Below are 24,102 nucleotides of genomic sequence, written 5' to 3' on the forward strand. Positions count from 1 at the left end.
ATGAAATGAGAACTCAGAATTGCTGGTTCTAATTACATTTTATGTTTTCAAATGTAATTCATAGCTCATACATGGCAAAAGTTGATTCTTCTCATATGATGTTTCAGAATATTGTTCTGATTTAAGTAATTACCTTTTTCTTATTAAAATAAGTATATTCAGTTCTAATATCCCTAAATAATTTGTAAAAAAAATAATAATTGTATTTAGTAGATTAATTACATATTAACTCTGAAATTTCTGGAAAGAATTCAGAATAAAATGTATTGACTTGAAAACGAAGAGAATTGTAAACACAAGATTAAAATGAAATTAATACAAGTAAGCAGCATTAAGGTCAACAAATGTTTTTTTTAAAGAGTTGTAAGAGGATTATTATAAAAGGGTTTCTTTCTACCAAAAAAAAAAAAAAAAGAAAAACCAAAAAACCTACATTCTTGTGTGAAATCAAATAACAAAGCAATTCTGAGAGGAAACATGCATTCAGAATTACAGCGGTTGCACCTCACTTGGTTGTTCAGCTCACACATGTAGCACCTCCTCCTCCTCTGCCTGACAGACAGGCTGGTGAGGCTCTGTTGCTCCCGCTGCACCACGGTGCTGTGCTGCCGTGAGTCTGTGGGAATTTGGGTGACGGCATACCCTGAGAGGCATCATAGTGCCATCTCCTTCCGGATATATCCAGCTTCTGGGTTTGCTTTAAAAAGTGCTGTTATTAAAAAAAAAAAAAAAAAAGAGAATTAGAAAAGAAAGTTATTTTTTCATGACAAAACAGTTTTTTATAGGATTTTTCCTATTAATCCTGTGTGTGTATCTAACTGCACCAATGAGTAAGTGCAAAAGGTCTGACCTACTTGAAATTGTGCCTGATTTGCTCTAAATGGGATTTTCTTCAATATTTATTGTTGCCACTAAATATTGTTTGTTAGAAGGAGGAAGGCTGGCACCAGAGTGGAAATGGTAATTCAGTTTCAGGAGGATTTCAGAAACACCTTCCCATATTAATTTTATCTAGCTTTTCTGTTTATTTTAGAAGTAATATTAGTGGAATTGGCTTGTTGCAATGAAGGATTGTTTCCCCTTGCTACACAAATGCTGATACAAACCTTAGCGTTTATGGAAAACAAATGTTGATGAAGTCAAGACATTTATTTTCTAAGCAAGAGATGTTGATTCTCTGACAACATTATACTGCATGGCCTTTACTTCTATTATGCCAAATGATTGATGTGGATTTAATCATTAGTTTGATGGCTGCTTTGCTCAGTGGAGAGGCAGCTGAGAATTTTATTGTTATTAGTGAGCTGCATTTTGATTTTTCTATCAAAGACACTGCTGGCCCCAATTCATCCCAGGTGTAAAGCCAGAGATTCGTTGTGCCCATTGTTTGTTTCATGACCAAGCCAAGAACAATTTGCTCACAAAATACTGTGAATATTTGTTTTGATTTCTCAAACAGGAACATGTTTTTGACTAAGAGTTCCGGATATGTGCTTGAGTCTTTAAAAATAAGTAAGAGTGGTGTACTTTTTGTAAGTAAACTACTTACTGCATGGTAGAATAGTACGTATACTTGCATACATGCATATGTGTATATATACACATAGAGTAGTCTGGAAAAGATTTAAATTGCTAGGATTTAGAATGGAAGAGATACTCTAAGCCATAAAATATTTTGAATGCTTGGGGAGCCAACACCACAGATGGAAATTAAAAATGATTGTAAGAGAAATGCAGACTGCTGAAAAACTGTTGGTGTCTGTGCATTTTCCAATGCAGTCAGCAGAGGATTAGGAGCTGGGAATGGGGACAGGCTGGTGACTTTCCTGGTTCAGAAAGAACCTGTCCCTGAGAGGTGCTGATGCCAATTGCTGAAGGACGACATTCAAGAGAATGTTTATGGAACAATTACAGAATAGCTCATCCATATGGAGAATTTATTTTGTCAATCTCATAGGGTGCTCTCCTTTGAGGAGGAGAAATGCACCTAATAAATAATGGGCTATTCAACGCAAACTCTTGGAATGGTCTCTCCATGTGGCTTTTGTGCTGTGAAGTTTCTCCGCTAAAACAACAAATAATGCAGAATTTCACTTGTGGACTGAATTAAACTGGTCGTTGTTATTTGGAAGCATCATCTTGCTTGTCTGCTCAAGAGCACAAAGATTTACATCTTTATCTGGAAATGTTTATCCTTTCTAGTGTAATTACGAAGTGAAGGTGTTCATTAGATATGTCTAATCCTTTTGTCAATCTTTTCTTTTGAATGAGATTTTATGATGATATGTTTCTCAGCTTTATTTTCCTTATTTTTAAGACTTCTTGTGCTGGATTTTTAAGATTTTGGCTTTTCCTATCTGTACTGTGAGAAGGGGTAAGCATGATACAGTGAAAATGATTTGCTTATTTATTACTTCTGTTCTGAATTAGATAATGCTGTTTAGGAAAACTGTCAGCGGTAGAGCTTACTGGAGGAAGCGAGATTGGGTATTCCCTTTGCAGGCTAACGGGCATGTTCAGAGGGGAGCAGCTTTGAAGTACTACAAGTAGCAGGAGGTTTACAGGCCAGAGATGGATATGTGCCACTCAGAGACCGTTGGGGAGCAGGGAGCTGCCCCAGAGGTGATGAATGGGGTTTCACAGGAGGTTTGGGCAGAGCTTACTGCCACTCGGAATAAATCATTAAGGAACTCCAAACCTTCAAAGGCACTGGATGTCAGGGGAGAGGGAGTATACACTCTTCTCCGTTCTCTTCCATCTAGCCAATTTCCTTTGCATTTTTTCTGCTTTAATTATCCTAGTTTATATTCTAATAAAAAAATGCCTTTTTGGAGCTCAAAATCACTTTGTTCTTCTTTGGGGCATTCTGTACAGAGGAAGGTCAAGACATATTGCCTCAAAACTCATGGCTTGAAGTGCCATCGCACGGCACTATGCAGACTGTCTTGTCATTACATTTTCACTGTGTGCCGCATCTTGACTCCTCCATTCCCCAAGCCCGACCCTGTGTTTGGGGACCTGGCACTGCAGGCCGGGATGAGCTGACACTGAAGGCACAGCCGCAGTGGAGGGGTAACCTCCAGCGGGGAATAGAGGAGAAAGCCAAGCAGCAACACATTTTTACAAAGGCAAGTAAATAGATCATAGTTCATCTACGACAGCTGCGTGCCTAGGCATAATTGACAACACACACTGTTTATTTAAAAATAAGCTTGTTTTTGCCTGTGTTTCTTGGTAGCAGACTTAAACATGCTAACAAGTAAAGTGGCTTTTCATGAGCCTTCATCTGTCAGTACCGAGGAGTCAGTTTTGTATTCCCAGGACCCGGAGTACCTCTGAATAGCACATTATGTTTTCATCCTACTGTTCTGCCAGGCACTGTGCTTTCAGGGTAAGAGATAACATGTTAATGACTGAAACAGGCTGTAAAAATGAGGGGGAAATTGTGTCACTGATGGGCAATCGCTCAGATCACTAGAGGAAGGACTTCCTAATGGGATCTCAGCTAAGCACTGCACAGGCTTAAGTCCCAGGGAACATCTTCCTGTGAACTGGCCAGCCTCACCTTATTCCAGGTTTCAGGGATCCTTCCCACACAGGGAGATTGATTTCAGATGTAGCTACATTGATAAAAATCTATGACATGTTTATTCTTGATTTTGATGGTGTGCAGTCAACATCAGTCCCAGCAAAGTGAGAGTAATGTGTCTTTTTATCTGCAGATCTAAGGGTGTTTCTATTCTCCATATTTTGTGAATTTATTGGCAGGTTAAAAGCTTTCTACAGTCTGGGTGAGTGGCAAAGCTCTCATTTGCCATGGCTCCTTTTGTTCATAGGAGAGTGAGTAATAGCAAAACTGCAACCATCCTTTGGGGAAGATCATCCAGGAGCCCGCTCCTCCTCTTCTTGCCGTTATTGACTCTCAGTAGCTTTTTCAAAAAATCCATAGAGCTTACTCCAGTGCTGACCTTGTCTAATCGTATTGATTGTTAGTAACTGAAGGCTAATTAGGAAGCAAGTTGCTATGGTAATTCTTGAGTCATACATATAAAGAGAAAATACTGCTAAAACCACTAGTGCATGGTGACTATTAGCATGGTTAAACAAATTAAAAAATATAATTCATTCAGATTTATTCTGGAATTCAATTGAAGATACAATATGCAACAAGGAAGTTTGTCCCTTGCTACCACATTTTCCTCTTTTGTAGTCATTTTGTTCCTTTATTTGTCTGTTGAGTGAGTTATGCATAATTTTAGGACTAAATGACAAAGTAGACTTTGGGTTGTTCTCCACCTCCCCACCCCACAGCCCACACAAAATATGTCACAACAAGCTTCATGTGACAGGAAAATGACTGAGGCAGAGGGTAATAGGACTTGTAACCCCCCAAATTTCTAGGTCACTTGCTCATATCCAGTCCGCATGTGATGAATGGTTTATTTTCACATGGGTAGGTTGATGGCTTGCATACCATGAGACGGTGATCTCAGCCTGTGCCCTCAGGAGATGGTGATTCATTGCAAGCTAGTGCTGCTGCAGCTGGCTTTCAGCAGCAGCCTCTTTTGGCCAGACTTTGAAATGGCTCTGCAGCAGAGGTTGTGTCTCAGTGGGTGACCACGCTCCATTTAGGGCACCGTGGGAAGGTTGGATCGCTTTTGCTGTGGTGTGCCTCATCCGTGGATAAATGGAAGATTTTGCCAGTCACATCTAATAGAATCTTTTCACCTTATTTTTAACTAAATTTGACCCAAAGGAAAATCAAGGGCATTCTTCCCTGTTTAATGGGGGTCTTCCTTCTCCTCCTTTGGCACCTTACTAACTAGTCATGTCATGCACAAATCTTAGCTCTCCTAACGAGTCTCCATCTGCCCATCTTTGAGGAGGAGGAGGATATAAGAGCATGCATCCTGTTGCTACCCTTCTGGACAGTTTGAATGATGAGGCAAAATGTGTCTAGGAGAGTCACAGGACTGGATGGGAGATAGGAGAGTACTGAGTTCAGGTCATAACCAAGTGAACGTGAGTTTCTCTGCCCCTCTCAGTCTTCACTGGATGAATGTCCTTAAATTTACTTTAGCAGCACATAAAGAAAAAAGTGAGCAGAAGTACAGCCACTGTGTAGCATGAATCTCTTTTAACAGGTCTCATAAATAAATGTAGTATTCTCTCTGGCTTCTTGGGACTTCTGTGCTCACAGAGTTGCATTCATTTAATTGAAAATAAGATATAAAATTGATTATTAAGAAGTGTGTGTGACTTAAAAAAAAAAAGAAAGAAGTGTGTTTAAATGTATTAGGATCAACTAAATGAGAATAAAATTACTCTAACAATGAAACAGATACATCTGGTTTGGGGTTTTGCATGGTCTTCAGTTAAACAGGTGCCACTGTAGAGACAAGTCCCGAGCCTACCATTTTGAAGTACCCACTTCATGTTATCAGTAATTTAGCCCCCAGGGAAAACACAAATTAAAATTCCTTGTACTTAGCTGCTGCCTAATCTGTCCTCACAGAAGGCTCCCAGTTGGACGTGGGGCACAAGGAATTCACCTGGAGAATCTCTTCCCCTCCATGTCTCTTAACCAGAGCCATCCTGCAAAGCCATCTTCTAACTAATAGAAAGAATATAATGAAACCCTATTACCTTTGTGTAGAAAAATGAAGTGTGTGCTAGTACTGCTGGTTGCTTTCTGTTTGCTGTACCTTTCTGCATGGAAGAAAAATGCATTTCTGTCCAGGGATCCAGCCCAAATCCTTGGGGATTTGGGTAACTTCAGGATAGAACATTTTTCAGAGTGAGCTCTGATAATGGTCCGTAATACGTGTTATATTTATTTCTTCATTTTCCTGTTAAAATAATCCAAAAATACATGTTTTGTTTTCAGTCTGATGGAAGAAACAATATAGCAGTTGCCTTTTATTTTTTAATTTGGTATTTAACATACACAAAACATTCCTTTAAATCTGAAAACTAAATTGCTCTCACAGGATTGCCTTTGCGTGTGTGTACTTCTGTGTATTGAGCTGTGTGCTTTCTAGAGACAATACTTATTTAAAATTACAGAAAAATATGCAGTCCTCTAAAATGTAGAATGTTAATGTAAATACAGATCCAATATATTAAAACCAATGGATTTCCATGCCTTCTGCTGCAGAGTCTGAAATCTCCTTCAGTCTCAACTAAAGCAATGATAGTAATCAGAAATGATGGATTTAATTTTCTTTTTTTATTTTTTTTAAGTGTATTTCATCAACATGACTTTTCCAAATGGTAATTTTTGTGGTTTGGGATCTCTTCAGGATTTTTGTTTTCCCCCTCATCAGTAGTATTTTTTCAAAGTGTTTTACTGGAAACAAAAAAGGGTTTGCCAGGCTTGTGTGCTGTGAAAATGCTGTAAGTTCCAGTTTGTTTACATCAATACAGGAAGCCAGACAGAAAAATATCGTAAGTATATGCAGTGCAGTACAGCAAAGGAATAGACACAGCAACTTCTAAAGAAAACATCTTTTTTTTTATTCAAACCACGTTTCTTGTTCAGCCTCCATCTTTAAGCACTGTGGCTGGAGAGAAAGATTCCTCTTACTTTTCCCTTGATGAAGAAGGAAGAACTACTTCAGATAAGGTTTTTTGCATCATCTCTAGCTCCAACTTCTTTGTCCCCAGTTTGATATGCCTCAGGATAGTGTGGAAGAGAAGGGCTCCCAGGGAGATCAAAGTGCTCTTACATAGGAGAAACAGGTTGTTCCCAAGTGGCCAGGAATTGCCTTTGGGTTCTCAAGGGTTTTGCCTCATTCCTACGGAGACTCCTCTGGGGGAATCTGTACTGAGGGCTCCCCATCAAAGGGCTGAGTCCAGTTTGAGGACTTTCTTGTTAAAGCACGTCAACAGCAGACAATAGCAGAAAGTCTTTTTTTGTCTGGTGTTTCTACAAGCCTGAGTTACACAGCACAGCTGTGCCAGAGACACTTCATGGCGTACATGAGCATCTTCCTTGTAAATGGGGTTAGATGTGCAGAAAGGCTGCTGCTGGCTGATTTTAATAAGTAAGCACCATCATGTGTCCATGGCTCTCTTATTTTTATTGCTTTTATTGGAATATTGTGTCTATACACACACAAACATAGAAACATATTAATATATTGAATTTTGGCTCAAGTTGTATGACATGTTCCTTTCCTCCTATTAAGACTTTCTTATCTATGTGCAGCCTTGCAGTGTTTGCTGATGAAGAGGGTTATTTGTGTTAGGGGAACTCAGGTGAAAGCATGTGATTTTCCAAGGTTTCATAGTGGAGAGCTGTTCAGTTATTTGTCAAATAAGACTCTACATGTACTGAATCAGGCTCCTCTTTGCTGCCATCAGCCACTTGGCAAAAGCATTAGGGATTGTATGCAATTCCCATGTTTGTATAGTATGTCATCTCTGCACCTTCCAACGCAGAACCTTCAGATTTGGGCTTAATGGTAATTTTTTCTGCTTATTATAGCACAGTATCGCAATCAGATAAATAACCCTTGCTGCACACTTGTTTTGTAAAGCTTTTGACTTAGTAGCTTCTTGCTGGTGCTTGTGTTTTCTTTGGCAGTCTGTTACAAGCCAGAGTTTGGATTTAACTTTGGAAGTATTAAAGAATATCCTTTTCCCAGGTAGGTTATATCTGAGGGCCCCAATCATGCAAGTATTTATGCAGTAGGGTCTTGGCTGAGCCTAGAGCCAAAGCTCAGGGATAAGAGTTTGTAGGGTCAAGGCCTCGGTTAGATGCAAACCACAAAAACAGTAAGTAGTTTTTATGGAAGGGAAGAATGAATGCAAACAGAAAAGAAGACAGAATAAAATCTCTGTGTTGGAAAAAGGTATTTCACAGGGAGACTGTAACATTGACTAAGAGAAACCTAAAACCCTTCTGGAGGACATTTGAAAGATATACTGGATGGTGTTAGCAGCTGTAAGATAATGTCTGTATTCATGATTGTGCTTAACATTAGGCAATGCTAATATTTTTCTCATGATGGGTCAAGTCATGGAGATTTATTTTCACTGAAGTGGGTGTAACATACTGCATGATTTGCTCTAGTGAATACTCATAAGCCTGGGAAGATTTTTAATGCCAGAACTGAGGACTAAGAGGGAGTTTTTTACAATTTTCCCTCTTAGCTAAAATTTTAATTGTGCATATCTGAGGCACTCGTTATTCTGGATCTTCCCATTTCTGTAGCACATTGGAGTTAGTAATGAACAAGAAGCCTCCTGTGCACGTGTGCTTCCTTAAAACATGAAGCTTCTGTCAGCATCTCTGAACAAGGAGGTCCCTTTCTCAGCTGAACAACCATCTTTGTCTGCCAGTGTGGTCTCAAGATCCTCTGGAGCCCATCATGTCTGAGAAAAAAGTGCCACTGCCAGGGTGGGTGTTTTTATTTTAAAGACACTTTTCTGCCTTCCCTACAAGATTTCATAGTCAAAGGTAAAATTTAGTGATGCCCAAATGCAGGGGGCAGCAGGTACGTCTGCCCCAGCAGCTGGAGGCCACTGAATTATAAACCCCATCTCTCTGGGCTGCCTGCGTGGAGACAGCATTTCTGCAGAAAGCTGCTGTTTCCTCCAAAAACCCAGTCCTTGCTTGTTTGACTCTACAAAGCTCACACATTTTCAGCTTTGCTGGCAATAAACTAAAACTAGTATGATACATCCCCTTAGTGCTACAGTGTGAGGAGATATCCCCCCAAACTGTACTGATTATAAAACCAATTCTTATAATGATGTGGCTTCTGCTGTTTGATCTGGTCGTTATCAGTTCCAATTTTACAGACTAATCGCGCGCTTTTTCAGATTAGAGAGACCAATTTAAAACTGTTACATGGACAATTAATTTGATGCAACCAAACTCTCAACAGACTTTCATCTGGATTGCTGGCATGGTGCTAAAGCACCGATAAAAATAAAATCTCCTTTGCTTCCGTCTGCTGTGTGGAAATTTGCATTTTATTTTTCCCATGCCTGCATTGATTTATTTGAGAATATGGTGTCATGCCCTTTGGAGAAAGGCAGGAAGACACAGTATTGGCGCCTCCTGATAATCTCCTTCAAAGACTTACGTATACACTATTTTGCTCTAAGTAAGTGTGAAATCACTATTAATACTCAGCTGGTTAAATGAGTATCCCGCTTATTTAGTCAGGTCGGTACAACATGTGTCTATATCTTCAGCAAAGTAAAGAGATGATGAGAAGAGTCAGTGCTTGAATTCATTTTTGAAATGTCAATAACTGCTAAGATATATTAGCCTGTAACTCCCTGGTGTTCAATAAATCATGGCAGGGAGACAAGTTTTTCATGTTCACAAGGAAAGTGGCAGGAGAAAGTGTCAACTATCTATTTTTAAAAGGTCAAAAGTCGCTAATACTTTTAACAAAAATAGCTTTTCTTTTGTAACCTGTTTAAATCAATGTAGTAGCATTTTGCTGTCACTTTAGAGGGTAGTTTTCAAAAGGAAATTTCGGACTGGCTTGTTTCTGACCAGAATGAAAGAAATAAGAGCTCCTCCATCTACGACGTGGAGATAGAGATAGCCAGGTGTTTAATTTTTCAGTTCAGACATTGCAGGCTGTTCCCACAGGTGCTCACCCAGTGAATGCTGGGCAGGATTGCCTGTGTGACACCACACTACTGCTAATTCCTTCTTAAGCTTGACATAAATTGTGGCATCAGTTAAACCGCCGAGTAAAACTTACCTGGCAAATTGCTCTAAAGAGTATTTATATTTAAAGAGAAGGGGAAAAAGATAAAAAATGTTGGCCTTTTTTTTTTCCTTCCCTTTTCCCTGAAATCAATGCAAAGCTATTGACTTGTTGCAGTGCGGAGAGCCTAGTGAGGCCACCTGCTCTGGGAATCAGTACCTGATACCTCCAGTATCACTGCTAATTGCAGGTAGCTATAGAGTGAAAAAAATTGTTCACTGGAATCCACAGGATATTTATGCCACAAAAAACTGCCTCAAAGGCTGAGGATAAAAGGCCAAAAGGCCCAACTGGGATGTATCGCAGGAAACATAAGGTGAACAAATCAAGTGTATAGCCCATGTATGTACCTGCTCTGGAAGGGAATTTAAGGAAAGCTGCAGGAGTTTGCAGGGGGTGGGTCACAGCCAGCACTACAGAGGAGGGCAGTGTGGCTGGAGAGGGAGAAATCCCCCCTTCACACCATGTGCCGTGTCTGCAACGTGGACACACCAAACAAGTACCTGAGAAACCTCGACACACAGGGCAGCCCCCTCTGCTAGTCTGCCACAGGGAGATAAAACACAGAAATCCATAAATCCCACATTTACCGTGGTCGTCATGCAGCCAAGCTCACCAGTTGGGCACCAGTTACTCTATATCATTCCTGCTGCTGGTATTACAAGGTCTTCGTGCTCGAGAGCATACGTCCCTGGGCACCATGTAAGGGACTGATGCTGTGATCTGCCTCTAAGGTGGTCTTCTGCCATGCGTATGCTTTACTCTTCTTTTGACGCAATTTTCTACTTACTCATCTATGTTAAACTTCTATATCTGTAGATATACACACATACATACACACACACACACATTTGTTTTAAACAGGCACATTTTCTAGCAGGGGAAAAATGACCCTGTCCCTGTCTGTGTTCCCAGCTCTGATCCTGAAAGGAATTCTTATCATAAAAGATACATAAATGTCCAGTCTTTTATTCTTTCATTATTTTGAAATGTGAGACCACTTGGCTGCAAGACCATTAGTTTGTGAGTTTAATACAGTCTTGCTTTTGCTATAAAACTTTGATTAGTCTAAGAGACTTTTTCTTTAGAGGACTACAAAGAAACTGCCATGAACTATAAATTCCTTGTTAATAGAATTGTTTAAAAGGCCATTTCAATGTATCTTGATTTTTATGGGTCGTGCTTTTGAGTGTAGCTGGTTTGAAGAGGACTACTTTCTGTGCTTCATGCTGGGCTCTGTCACAGATGTCATGAAGATGTACTCCCAGCCCTGCCTAAAGGCAGTGTTGCAGGCAGGTTACACCAAGCCAAGACTGTACTACCGCTAGGCAGCACCTTCCTCGTCCTCTTCGTTTTCTTTCTCTTTCCCTACTGTCCCTGGCTCTGGCTATCGCACATGGAAATGCTACACTGCAGTCAGTTGCTTGTGAATGGGTAATAATGATTACAGTTTGCTATGTTAGTGTCAAATTAAAGGAAATTCCTTAGTCATGTGATGTTGTCACACCTTAAAATCTTACGTTCTCTTTGAAGAAAAATAAAAACAATTATTCTTTGTGCCTTTGTAAAACATTTTTGTTGAATAGTTTTCCCTCTTTTAGGCTGTGTTTGAGTAAACAATTTATGCTTTTGAGGATCACTGGTGATTTCAATAGAGCTGTGCATGCAGTGAAAACTAAGCTTAGCAGATGCTTAAGCACTTTGCAGCCACTGGGTGGTTTGGGGTTTTGGAGGTTTGTGTTTTTTTAAGAAATTGCCCCTGATTGTTTTGCATACCATCTATTCAAAGGCTTGCATGCATCAGAAATGATGCTCAAATTGCCATCTGGATTTGCTATGATAGCTAGCAGTAGAGCTAATAGTATTATTCATTACAAACAAACAACGTAATAACAGTCCCATCTTCTCTCGTGATGACATATAATAAGATATGCATTATGAGCAATCATCTGTTTGTGTGTATTTATACTGTAAGACAAATCACTTGCACAAATACTAGCCAGCAATCCCCTTTTTCTGTTTGTAGCTGCTGCTGCAGGTATTATTTTCTCTCCTCTACTGAGGATCTGAGTCTGCTGAGTTGGTTGTTCGATGTAAGCAGCAGTGGTTTGTACTTTTAATGCCAGAGATACCTGTATCCCATATAGTGTTCTTTCAGTTTTCTATGAGCAGGGTGTGCCTTTTTTGCCAGGTATGAATAAATTGTTCACACAAATTATGCAACCAAAACCCAGACTAGTGCTGCCCATCGTTCACAGTGTGTGACTGATCTCCTAAACTGAATGCTTTTTTTTAATTGATCCTTCTTATTTGAACGACAGACTGTAACACATATATGGACACCTCAAAGGACAAAAACAGCAAGGGCCTTCTGTCAGAAAACAGCACTTTAATGCTGTAAACTGGGATTCAGCTGTGACGACCAATGATGAGTAAGGTCATCACCAACAGGATTTCCTGGAGAGGGTGTAGCAGAGGATGCACAATTCATTGCAGGGGACAGAGGGTCTTGTCCTTTTCCCTCACTCCTCGCAACGCCATGAACACAGAGAACGAAGCCCAACACCAGAAGGACTACTGCCTTCTGCTATTGATGAGTTTCCCTTTTGTTCCCTTTACTTGTCTTGAGAGGCTCATAACCACAACGGCTGCATTAGTTGTTTGCTTGAGCTGGAAGACAGCCAAAATAATTTTAAATGGACATATTTTCATTACCTGTTAAAAAAAAAAATTACTATCGCCTTTGTACCTGTGAATGGGAATATTAGAATGAAAGCCAAGTCATTCCCCAAATCTCTGAAATGCCCCCCTCATCCAAGTGTTATTTAATTCTTTTAAAAATTTAATCTTTTAAAAACTTAATCTTTTAAAATCTTAATCTTGTAAAAACATTTTAGGGATTCTTATCTTCCTACCTCTCTTTCATTCCTTCTTTAACCATGCATTCTCTAAGCCTTCCAAAGTGTCATGGCCTGCTCATGCCCTACTTCAATCAGATCTGCATCTTTGATTTCTCAAACCAAAACAAAGCCCATAACTCATCCCACTCTTAGGAAGCCAAAACACTCTCCTGATGCAGAAACATTCAGTTTTAAACATTCCATTAAAAGAGGTATATAGTCCAAGTTGTTCCAGAGTTAGATAGCAGATTGGATTATAAAAAATTATTACCCTCAACAGCCCTATCTGTCGGATAAGGTCACTACTATATTGTGGTTTCTTAATAAACTTTTTTTTGCCTGTATAAGGCCAGCAAATCTGCAACATTTTTCCCTGAGCTGTTTAGTGGCATGAAATCTCTTCTGGCTAAATGGATTTGTTCGTATTAAATGTTCTGCTTTTTCTGTGAATTTTTTTTTTCTAGACAACTGACTTTTAGATTGTGGGGAATGGCAAATATACTGCTGACCACCCAAAAAGAGCACGAGCAAAACCAAACCGAATCTTAAAAGTCTGAGACACTTCCCAATCTTCTAGACTGTAGTTAAGCAAGTGAATTGTACTGTCATATAAATACAGCATAAGGGGGGATTGCTTCTACCATATATCTTATAATACATTATTTTTAAAGAAAACAGGAAGAGAATAAAAAGTCTTTGAAACATCCCTTGCAATGGCTGTGGACCTTGCATGGTGTGAAGGAATCCCAGTCTCAGTCAAAGAATTTTGTTGTTGCTGAAACCTAAATAATACAGAGGAACATGTTCACATGTGAGCTGGTGGTTCAGCACTGCTAAACAAACCCAGTTCTCATAGCACCCTACCGAGCACCTATTGCCAGTCCTCATGTACTTTTATTTTGCTGTTGTCCAGTCAGTATAGAGCTCCCAGAGCAGAGAAGAGCTAGGTTTCTTCTGTAAAAACCTTGAGGAAACAGGAGGCAGAGCTTCTTATTAAAACAAAAAATATCAAACCCCTGAGGCATTTTTAAAGCAGAAAAGGTCAGATGAGCAACATATCTTCTTTTGCAAGGCTTTTGTTTGTCTTAAATGGGCATGTAATTTGTCAGGTACAGTTCAGTTGTTAGTCAGAAAGAAGTGAAATACTTTTTATATTACTTGTAATAATTTTTGTGATTATTTTTGTGACTCTGCACCTATCATTACAATCTATTGTTTTACCTCAGGCCTGTTCGAATCTATTTGCAACCAATATAATTTCAAAAGAACAAGATATCCAGGAACAAGTGCCAGCCAGTTTGCAATCTGACTGTTTATCCAGGTTTCATTCTAAAAATGTGCACAGTTACCTTGCCATTAAAATCCAATAGACCATCACACTATCACCGAGTTATATCTGTATTACAAATTTTACTTCCCACAGCTGACCTCAGCCTGGTAAATAGCATTTTTGCACCATTTCCAAAAATGGCAGTGGGCAATCTTTGGCATAGCTGTCTTTACTTCAACTTTCCTGGTCATTACCAGCATAAGGGACGTAATCAGGACAGGTTGCACTGCAGTAATTACCCCTTGATTCACCAGGAGAACTCCTGAGCTCTAAATTACACCAGAGCCTGAGCCACCACTTTGCCATCCCACAGATTAAGGGAGAAAAAAAAAAAATGTATTCTGGACCAGCAGGAGATGCATTCTGGTGTGTTGATAGCAGAAAACTGGCCATTTTTATTCTGCAGTTCTGTGGCTGGAAGTGGACATTAATTGTATACAGAAGAGATCAAATAGCGGTTTCTCCAAGGTATGGAAGGATTCTTCACTTCTGTGGTCTCCAGCTCCTGCTAATAAGGATGTGTCTGTTGGTGGATTAATTTTAATATCTGTAATTTATGTCAGGTCAAGACAGCATTATGTCCTACTGCTGAAGTTGTGTCATATTTTCTGGGAACTTTTTAGCTGTCTTCTCTATTTCAGTCACCTTTCACCCTCTCTTTTATTCACCAAGTTAAAAGCTTTCATTAAATCTTTATCAGTAATTAGTGATGTCAGAGATCCAATAGCCAATGATGGATGGGCCCTGCCTTCTAATACACAGGGAATGATGACAGCAGGAGGTGCAGGACTGCCATTACAGATACAAACTTGAGCCTCAGAAGATGTCTGTTCCTGACTGTCGTTTGGCTTGGTGGCAGCTCATCAGTGGTTTTGGGGTCTGTTTTCTTACCTGATATCCACCTTATTTTTGAAACTCATCAGTAATCTAGGAAGAAGTGCCTTGTGAATTTTTCACTTGTCCATTCTCTACTTCACCATGGCTTGAAATATCTGGACTTTTAAATTATTTTTCAGAGAGATCTCACAGAATGATGCCTTGGAGGTCATAGAAGCAAATGTGTTTTCCAACCTTCCCAAACTACATGAAATGTAAGTAATGAGCAATCTAAATTCAAAGGAGACAATTATAAAGATTCATTATAGGCAAGTATCAAAGGTTTTGCAGTTTGTTTCAGGTAAGCTCTGTAGAGTTCATAGAGATAAAGGAACATGTGAAATTTCCCTTTGTCTTTTCCATCTTCTTATCTAACTGTCCCTTTCTTTCCCTGGTCAGCCTGAAACTTATTCTCAAACCACTGCTGATATCAAAAGGTGGTGGAGCCTGCCAGTCTGTGGTAGGCTGCTCTTTGAAATCGTGCAGATCTTCTACTGTCAAAAAGAAAATCTCAGCGTATAGTGCCACTACATCATGAGGCAACCACAGATATTTTAAGATCAATATATTGATATATTTCCTCTGATGTTTCATTTTCTCTTTGCAGAAGAATTGAGAAGGCCAACAACCTTGTGTACATTGATCAAGATGCCTTCCAACACCTTCCAAGCCTCAGATATTTGTAAGATCTTTTGTTGTTTGCAAGTACTATAGTCATTTTGAATGATATAGATGTGTTTCTGTCCAACCTATGCTGAGCACTTTTGGTAATAAGACAGGATAATGCCCTCTCTCCCCGCTAATTGCACGTTGTCAATCCACATTTTCATCCCCAGGCCTGCACACAGTCCTCAGAAAAGCTGAAGATAATACCCTCCATGGAGTATTCACATACATAAGATCCTTGAGCCTTTCTAAGGTTGAAACTGAGTGGTGAGAAAAGGAGCTGGGCCTTTTTTCTGTCCATAAAAACACCTTTAAGTTGAAATTCCTCCCGAGACCTTTGGGATGAAGTCTCTCTCATCTGTCTTTGCTATGGCTCCGCCTTCTGTTATACACATGGTATTAAGCATTCAAATTCTCTTTTCTTTAGCAATGGCAGTGCTATAACAATGGTTTTCATTAATGCTTGATGTGAAATGATTAAAACCTTAGAATACAAAAGTATTGGTATATGGTACAACTTTATTTCATTAGCCGGCCTTATCAAGATTGCCGCTTGCACAACTGTGGTTGCCACATCTGCTCCCACGGCGTTACCATCACAATTCAGTGATAATTGAATCCGTCCCTAAAATAAACTGTTAACCAAAAAATATTTTCACACCTTTTAGTGCGTGATCTTAACATGACTAATAATCTCTCCTCTTCATAAAAACCCAATGAAGTCCAATGAACTCCATTTAACAGTAATTGTTTTTAATGTCTGTAGCTTAAATAAGCTCCCACAGTGTTCTTTGCTGAACAATGGCATATACACCCAGCAGGATATTAGCTTAACTTTTGTGTGTCCATCCACCTGAGTACGTATACCTAACCTTGTTTTCCTTAATTAAACAAGAAGCCTTACTCATCCAAGAAACCTGATCATGATTTCTACATTTGAGTACATAAGAGTAAGTGCTTAATTATCTGGTTAGATATTTCTTAAAGCTGGGATAAAATCAGGTCAGTGGTCTAATAAGCATAGCTTCCAGTAAGCTAATGAGTGTTTAAGGTGTCTGAAAATCACTGACAGGTTCTGAGCTCAAAAATGCCAAGAGGTATTGGTTTGAATTTGAACTTTAAGATTCAAGATTTAAGGTTTGGACTTTAAGAGGTAAGGCGTATTTAGCGCTGCACGAACAATTATAGTTTAAACCCTCATTGAACTGGAATATGTGGTGTGAACTGGAATGTAGACTTGAGGTGTGATTGTTGTTCTCCCCAGTACTTTTACCAGTATCTGCTTTATCAAATTCACCAGGCACCTTGATAAACACAAATTTTTCTCTTGGCAGTAGGGAAATAAAGCTTTAAATTTGCATTGTCATGAGGAGAAATCATATGCCTTTTTCCTTTGGTTTCAAGCCTGAGTCATTCAGCAGTGACTGCTGACTTTGAGTAATTCTGGCTACCTATGAACAAAAACACAGCATTTGTTTATCCCATGTTAAATCCCCAGAACAAGCTGCTATGGGTAGTAGAGTTGTCAGGTGTACAGATAGTTAGAAAGAATGGGAGCATGTTCATCTCATACAAAATTGAAGAACAAGAAGAAATGTGAACACAGTAATGAGCACAGTAATTTCAGTGATTGCTAAATGTGGGACACAAAAACCATAGGTTGTGAGGAAAAGGTAAACCCCCACTTTAAATATCTGAAGTAGTGGAAGTTTTTCCTTGACTTTAGTGGATGCTCCTTCTTTTGAACCTTTGTCCTTCCATGCTCCCTTACAAGTTGGCTCAAACATTCAGACATGTTACCTGTATAAAAATTCAGCTGCAGCAGCTCTACTATGACCTATAGAAACAACAGATTAAAAATATAGAGGATTGCTTGTCTAACTAACCATTCCCCACTCCTCTTTAGCTAGTTCTACTCACTGGCTGAAATCAGAGGAAAATATATTTTGGGTACTTTTTAAGGTATTCTCTCTTGTGGGCATGCAGGGCTGGAAGAGACTCCCAGACTATTGTACCCCATTTCTTACTGACTCCACTCCATGTATCCCATTAATTGAGTGCTTTATAGACATTTTTGATGCTCTCCACTGTTTCTTGCTTTCTCTCTTTTTTCCAGAAACCCAATGATTTGGTGACTAGAAAATTTTCTCTAATTTTATTCATGGCCACTTCATTCACATTCATTCTTGTGCCAAAGCTTTTCTCTAATTGATAAATTCATCTCTGGTGTTTACTCCACTAATGGATTTATGCTGCATCCCCTCTGTGCCTTCATTTTAGGAGGCAAAAAAACCCCCCACCTTCTTGTATGACTATAAATAGCACAAAAGGTGCAGGCTTCATGTCTCTGAGAGTCTGAACAGATGAATGGGTCTTTTGTGCTAATGACAAGGTTTGAGGTAGCTGCGCTGGGGGTATAAATCAGCGCAACACCTTTGGCTTCAGTGGAGCTACACCAATTCACACCATAGGGAGCAGGACCCAAAATCCCTGTAGGAGCCTGCCATGTAGCAGTGAGCTGGGTGTGATGCCAAGTTACATCATGCTCAGGTCACTCTCTCTACATGCAGTCATATCTTCATCCTCTCTCTTGGCACATTTCAGTAGGGAAGGCTGCCATTTTCTCCATCTCCTTGTTTCACTCACTGGTGCTTTCCCTTCTAGAAATCTCCCTTTGAAAAGGCAGAGAGTTTTACTGTTTGAAAGAATAGGACTGTTAATTTAATGAGAAAGCAGAAACCTTGATGGAAGACTGCAAAATGGCAGTTGGTAAAGGTAACCAAGTCCTGGTATTCACCTTTCAGTGACATACAAGGAAGGGTCAGTTAGTGAAAATATAAGGTAAGATGCTAAGGGGAGCTCATGTGGGATTAGAGTTTAAAATAATTCAGAAAAGGATTAAGCATCTGTGTAGATAGAAAAGCTATCAACAGCTATTCAACAAATGATAAAAATTTTAAGGCCATGAAGGGAAACTAACAAACCTTTGTACATCACAGCCTAATTCTCCCATTAACTGCTGGAAGTTAGGAAGAAATAGCAAGTGATTTCATAAATATCTTGTCACAGAATGGATTAGAAGATTCTGTCTGACCATACACAGGGTTGTGTGTGAGTGGAAAAGCAAACCTGATGCTGGTTCCACTGGAATGTACTCCTGTTGCCCATGCGGTGTACCTTCTCCCCAGCTGGGGTCCATGCCAGCTTCCCAAATAGCGCACATTGAGGCAGCAGGGCTGGAGATGGAGGCCTGTACTCAGAGAGGTCCTTGGCCCAACCTTCTGCTGCAGACCCTGCCGTAGATCTCTGTAGCCCTTTCTGGTCTGACCCACAAGTCAGAACATCTGGCACAGGCACCTCTGTATCTCTGTGTAAAGAAGTATAGCAAGACCCAGCCATGACCAGCATGCTAAAGCAGGGGAACTCAGGCACCTGCCCATTGCTGGGCTCACTGTGGTTCTTCTGAAGTTTCCAGCCACAGTGGCAGTCTGGCAGGGTACGAGACGTGTGATCTGATTCCTCACGACAGTGCTGTGGCTGTGACAGAACTGTTAAAACACAATTCAGAAAATCTCGCAGAAAAATATATATTTACTGGCAGTTTTCATAAAAAAAAAAAAAAAAAAAAAAGAGAAAAATTAATCAGTGTTAGTGCCTGAGACTGAGCCTAGGCAACATAGCCCATCAGTTTAATGACCTTTGCAACACATTGCTTGCAAGGCTTTTTCTGTCCTGCTTCAAAAATAGTTGTATCGCCACTGGGTCTTATTTATGGGTGGGCAAGAAGCTCTGGCTAGCCTTGTCAGTCCTCTCATCAGCTTCATGGGCTCGTTATAGCCACTAGCTGTTGAACATTAATATGCTTTTATCTCTGTCAACTTGGGTACAAATATATTTCCCACTCACCCCACTCCCTTTGTCTTCTGCATTATCATTACTAGTATGGCAAAAACACTAAGGGGAGAAAAATGCTAAAAAAATGTAATGCTGAAATACTCTAAACCTTCTAGAAAAATGCCACCTTAACTTTCTCACCAGTCTTTTAGAAGCAGTGAATAGAATTGTTAATTGGTCTTCTTGGATATATGCCAAAGAGACAGACTGCTTCAAAATGGTAACTTATTGACCTTTTCATGGGTACAAGATTATTTATCTGGCTCTCATTAGGAAGAGCTGCGGCATTGTCTGTTTAATAATGTAGTGATGGCTTTTCAAACCTATTTTCTTTCCAAAATTAGTTCTCATGTGTAATCTGTGTCCTTTGGTTCTTTTTTACAAGGGATGTGTTGATGTCCTGTATTAAGCAATCTCAGCTTAAAATAGAAATATTTAAATGTAACACTCCTTTCAGATCAATTTTGAGGGCATACAGCTGGATTGTTGGAGGGGAGGGGAAATATAGGTCACAAAAGCATGCATTTTATCTGCAGAATAGTTTAAATTGTGGAGAGCAGAGCCCAACTCCAAAGTCTTGCAGCTGCTTGTACCTACCTGGTCTTATTTTGTGGAGGACCTGACACACATGTACCTGGCTTGCTTCTTAAACCCAAACCTGTATTTGCTGCAGATGCAGTGAAGTCTACAGAACCGCTGAGCCTTTGAATGAGGTTGGGTCTTCAATAAAAAGAAGTGATGCTCCACTCCTTCCTTTTACATGGCAGCCTCATGGTTAAAGACCTTGCCCCAGAAGTGGGTGTTGTGGATTATAGGCTCAGCTTAACCTGCGAGGCTGGGACACATGAATCAGAGGAATCTCTTGCGGGAGTCAAGTTCACATGCAGTATAAAGTAACCAGCATGATTAAGGGACACAAAAATAATGCTTCCTGAGCAATGTTTTATTTATCTCTGCCTACCTTGGGTTTGCAATTTAGCAAATACCCACAATAAGTTGATGAGGTAAACAGTGTTCCCAGTTTTGTCAGAGTAGCTCCTACCAATTTGGCATAAAAAAGAGCAGGCATGTTGCTTTATCTGGAGATAAGCAGCCAGAATCTTCCAGGAATTAGTTCCTGAAAGATTTTTTTTTTCTCTGCTGATCATGATGCTATGTTTTCTTAAGTGCTGACTCCAGTAAGCCTTTTCAGAAAGACAATTAATGCTTTGGAAAGCAGCCATCAGCCGTCTGAAAAACAGGTTCTTACCAAGCTGTTTATGCATGGCAAGGGGGGACTCAGTTATAACACAGATTAAAGAGGACACTTGTTTAAAGTGAGGCTACTAAGGATGTATACGTTATATGGTAAATATATTGACAAAACTGTCCTGCAGGAAAGATATTCAGTAAATTGGATTATCTACATTCTAACAAGATTATCCACTTAAAGGCTCTGGAGATTTGCTGGTTGAATAAAAAGAGAGGGAAGATCTAGGCTGCAGTCTAGCTAAATGTTTTTTTAGTTCTTTTTCTGCAATTAATTAAAAGAACATCCTCTCCTGCTCCTAATCACTGTTCTGTGCCTCTGTGCAATCAGTGCTTTGTGCCACCTGTAGATTTACTTCAATATGTAATGATTTGTCAAAGATGCTTTCCTCTTCATCTCATGCTGCTCAGTTGACACCAGTACAAATTTAGCCCTGAACACTTTGGGATTACTGGAAAGATCAGGACTATGGCATCACCCAAGGCCTTGAACGCGTTTTTTTACACACGTATGGTGAAAGCCCTGCTAACCAGTGTGGTATTTTGATGTGTTGGGAGTAAGTTGCGATTGGGAGCAGTGTTTGAGTAGCGTATGTTAGAGTACCATCATCTTTTATTACTGCAACATGAGGATTGAGATTTTCTTGAGAAAGTACTGTAGAAAGGAAAGCTTCTCATGTCTTCTCCTCTGTCCTGCAATAGCTACACACTACTTGGCAGCAGTTTGCTTCTTCATTTACCTACTAAAGGAAATGCATGCCATAATTCGTATTTAACAAGTGGCTCATAAAAAGAATTGCATTAATTTTTAGCATATGACTCATTTAAAATTAAAGGCAGCTTTCAACCAAAACCCTGTACATCTCCAGTAATTTAGGGAGTGTACTTTAAAATACTGTAGGGGGGGAGTTACAGGTTCCTCTTCTATTGCTTCTAGGTTTTTTTGCTAATTCGTTTTACAAAGTATAAGGGTAGAAGTACTTTGAATGATAAGGGCCTTGTGAAATCCACTTGCTTCATTAATCGTGCTTTCTATTTAACTATATGTAATAGTTTTTCAAAGGCATTTTTATAGAGCTTTCTTGAGCACATGTGACAGCTGTTATTTTTAAGCTAACGCAACGTCAGACCACTCTGACTCCTGAGACAAAACAGTCATGCCATTTCAGAAACTATCCCAAATTGGCTTCTTGAATATTCACTATACTTCTTTAATATTTTTCCTGCGTACAATGCATTGCTTTTTATTATAAGATGAGACAAATAACAAGTCGGCTTTTCAACACCTGACAATATTGAGATACCACCTGAGGGAGCTCAGAGCAGTACTTATGCAAGTGAATGACTATTTTATGGACCTATGTGTCACCCTGACTGCCCAAATGTAGGATTTTTTTGTCACATGGAGGTGTTCAGTTTGAGTTCAGATTATGAAACCTGAAAGGTTGCAACTCTCCTGAAGTAATCTAGGTTCATAATAAACATCAAATGAATGCTGTTACTTTTTTCCAGTGTCAACCAGTGCTTTCCATCACCATTCAACTATTCAGGAATGAATCTGCAAAAAAAAATCACATGCAGTAATGAAAGAATATTGTTCTGTTTAAGTGCCAGGATAAAAAATACCTTCCATATACTACTAATATGTTCCTTAAGGAACCAATATTCTCAGTGAAAGGTTACCTTCTCTGCTATCTCACATATTAAAGGTATAACTAAACTTTCAAGAACCCAAATTTTCTCTTTGTTTGGTAAAGTCAAAATGAGGCATTTAGTGACTGGGGAAAAACTCTCAGCTGGTCAGAGCCCAGCCGGGTCCAGCTCCTCCTCCCTCCTGCGCTCAGCCCTCCTTCTAGCCACCAGCAGCCACCAGCTATCTCCTGCTGCACGGCAATATCATATTTGTCCTGCCCTTGCTACTGCTCTGGATAACAAAATTTGCTTACACTAGATATGGTACAGCTCTGTGGATACCTGTGACCATGTTTCCTTGCTGGCTGTGGCTTGTTCTTCAGCATCAGCATTTCTGGGATGGTGTTTCATGGACAGGAACCATAACACAAAGTCCAGTGATGCTCAACGTGGTGGGAGGGTAGTTAAATACAGAGGCCCAGGCCCATTTCCAGTCACACAAACTGCTGAAATGTTCCCATGTGTTCAATTCTTTGCTATTGGAGTGCTGGGGAATAAAGCACCCTAGTTTTCTCTTACTTTCATGAAATAATGCTATTTCCAGTGGAATTAATGTATCCTCTATTAGAGTAGAAGGTTAAAATTGCGGTGAGTTGATACTTTTTTCTTAAAAGAGCTACTATGAAAATAATTATCCTATGTCAGTGCAGTTGATTTCTTAGAATATGGTTGGGAAATTAATACTGACAGTTTCCTGAGATCATCAGGAGGAACTGTGTAATTATCCAAGGTAGGGTTGCTCCCTTGATGTCAGTGGGGCAGAATTCGGCTCCTGCTTTGGAGAAAAAACTTCTTACACTACAATGTCAAGTTTCCTACGGGCAAACCCCCCATTGGAGTTTTCTACGGGCAAACCCCCCATTTGTGGCTAAACTCTGCCTTTTGTGGCTGCCATTTTAAGTCCAATGTTCTTTCTTCTTTGTTAATTATTGCTTCATTCCCGGGGCAGAGAGAATAATCTTCATCTGTTCTCTCCCCCTTAGGTTAATATCAAACACTGGCCTTCGTTTTTTACCTGCTGTCCATAAGGTGCACTCTTTCCAGAAAGTTTTACTGTAAGTTTTAATGTCTGCTTTTCACTTTTCAAAAGCTCCAATTGAATGTTCTCCTGCTCCAACAATACCTTTCAAGACGTGATTCCCCTTGTGTTCGCTTATTAGCTTCATGGTAGCGTTTTGGGTTGTAATTTTGTAGGCATTGATGATAATGTGGCCCAAAAGGTCTCAGTTCTCTCTAGGTCTCCCTTCTGCAAAGCATTATAACTTGTACTTTACAGACTGCTCTTCCTTTAACTACACTGTGAGTGTGTGCCTGGATGGCCCAGGGGACAGGTAACAGTCTTTTACTCCTCTTTCACCAGTTGAAATCCAAACCAGGCTGGTGGCAGTGGAAATTTGTTGCCACCTGGTGACATTTTGCCGGCCTGCATGGGAAGAGCTGCTGATCTTGGAGCTGTTTTCTGTGGAGATGTGGCCAATCACAGAAAAAAAAAAAAAGAAAAAATCAGAGGGAAATATCTCTACCATGCTCATTTTTTTCACTGGCAGTGAAACTATCCAGAGAATGAAATATTTTTTTCTATGGAAAATTCCAGTGCCAACAGGGAAAAAACTAATTCTGTAAAATTTTGTGTGAAAGCAGGCCTTTTTTTTTTTTTTCTGTAAAAGCACCTTTTTTTTCCTGTAAAAAAACGCATATCAGAAAAAGTCTGATTTTTTTTCACTGAAAAAGATCTTGACATAAATTTTTCAATCAGTTC

At 39.7% G+C, this 24,102-nt stretch overlaps 1 protein-coding gene across 5 annotated transcripts in view; it reads left to right on the top strand.

The window, feature by feature from the left end:
- FSHR (follicle stimulating hormone receptor) overlaps positions 1 to 24,102 on the top strand; it is an 85,451-nt gene that overhangs the window by 40,048 nt on the left and 21,301 nt on the right. For 3 of the 5 annotated variants that reach the window (XM_087775969.1, XM_087775970.1, XM_087775971.1), the window contains exons 3-4: positions 14,984 to 15,058; positions 15,451 to 15,525. In XM_087775969.1, the coding sequence (XP_087632095.1) occupies positions 14,984 to 15,058; positions 15,451 to 15,525 (150 nt within the window). Of the gene's footprint in view, positions 1 to 14,983; positions 15,059 to 15,450; positions 15,526 to 23,326; positions 23,399 to 24,102 lie in introns of all 5 variants that reach the window. The other 2 variants (XM_087775967.1, XM_087775968.1) reach the window with 1 other exon arrangement.

Source organism: Nipponia nippon, unplaced genomic scaffold, assembly GCF_047370975.1.
Source record: "Nipponia nippon isolate SJK-2023a ecotype South Korea unplaced genomic scaffold, ASM4737097v1 scaffold_4, whole genome shotgun sequence".
Lineage (NCBI taxonomy): Eukaryota > Metazoa > Chordata > Aves > Pelecaniformes > Threskiornithidae > Nipponia > Nipponia nippon.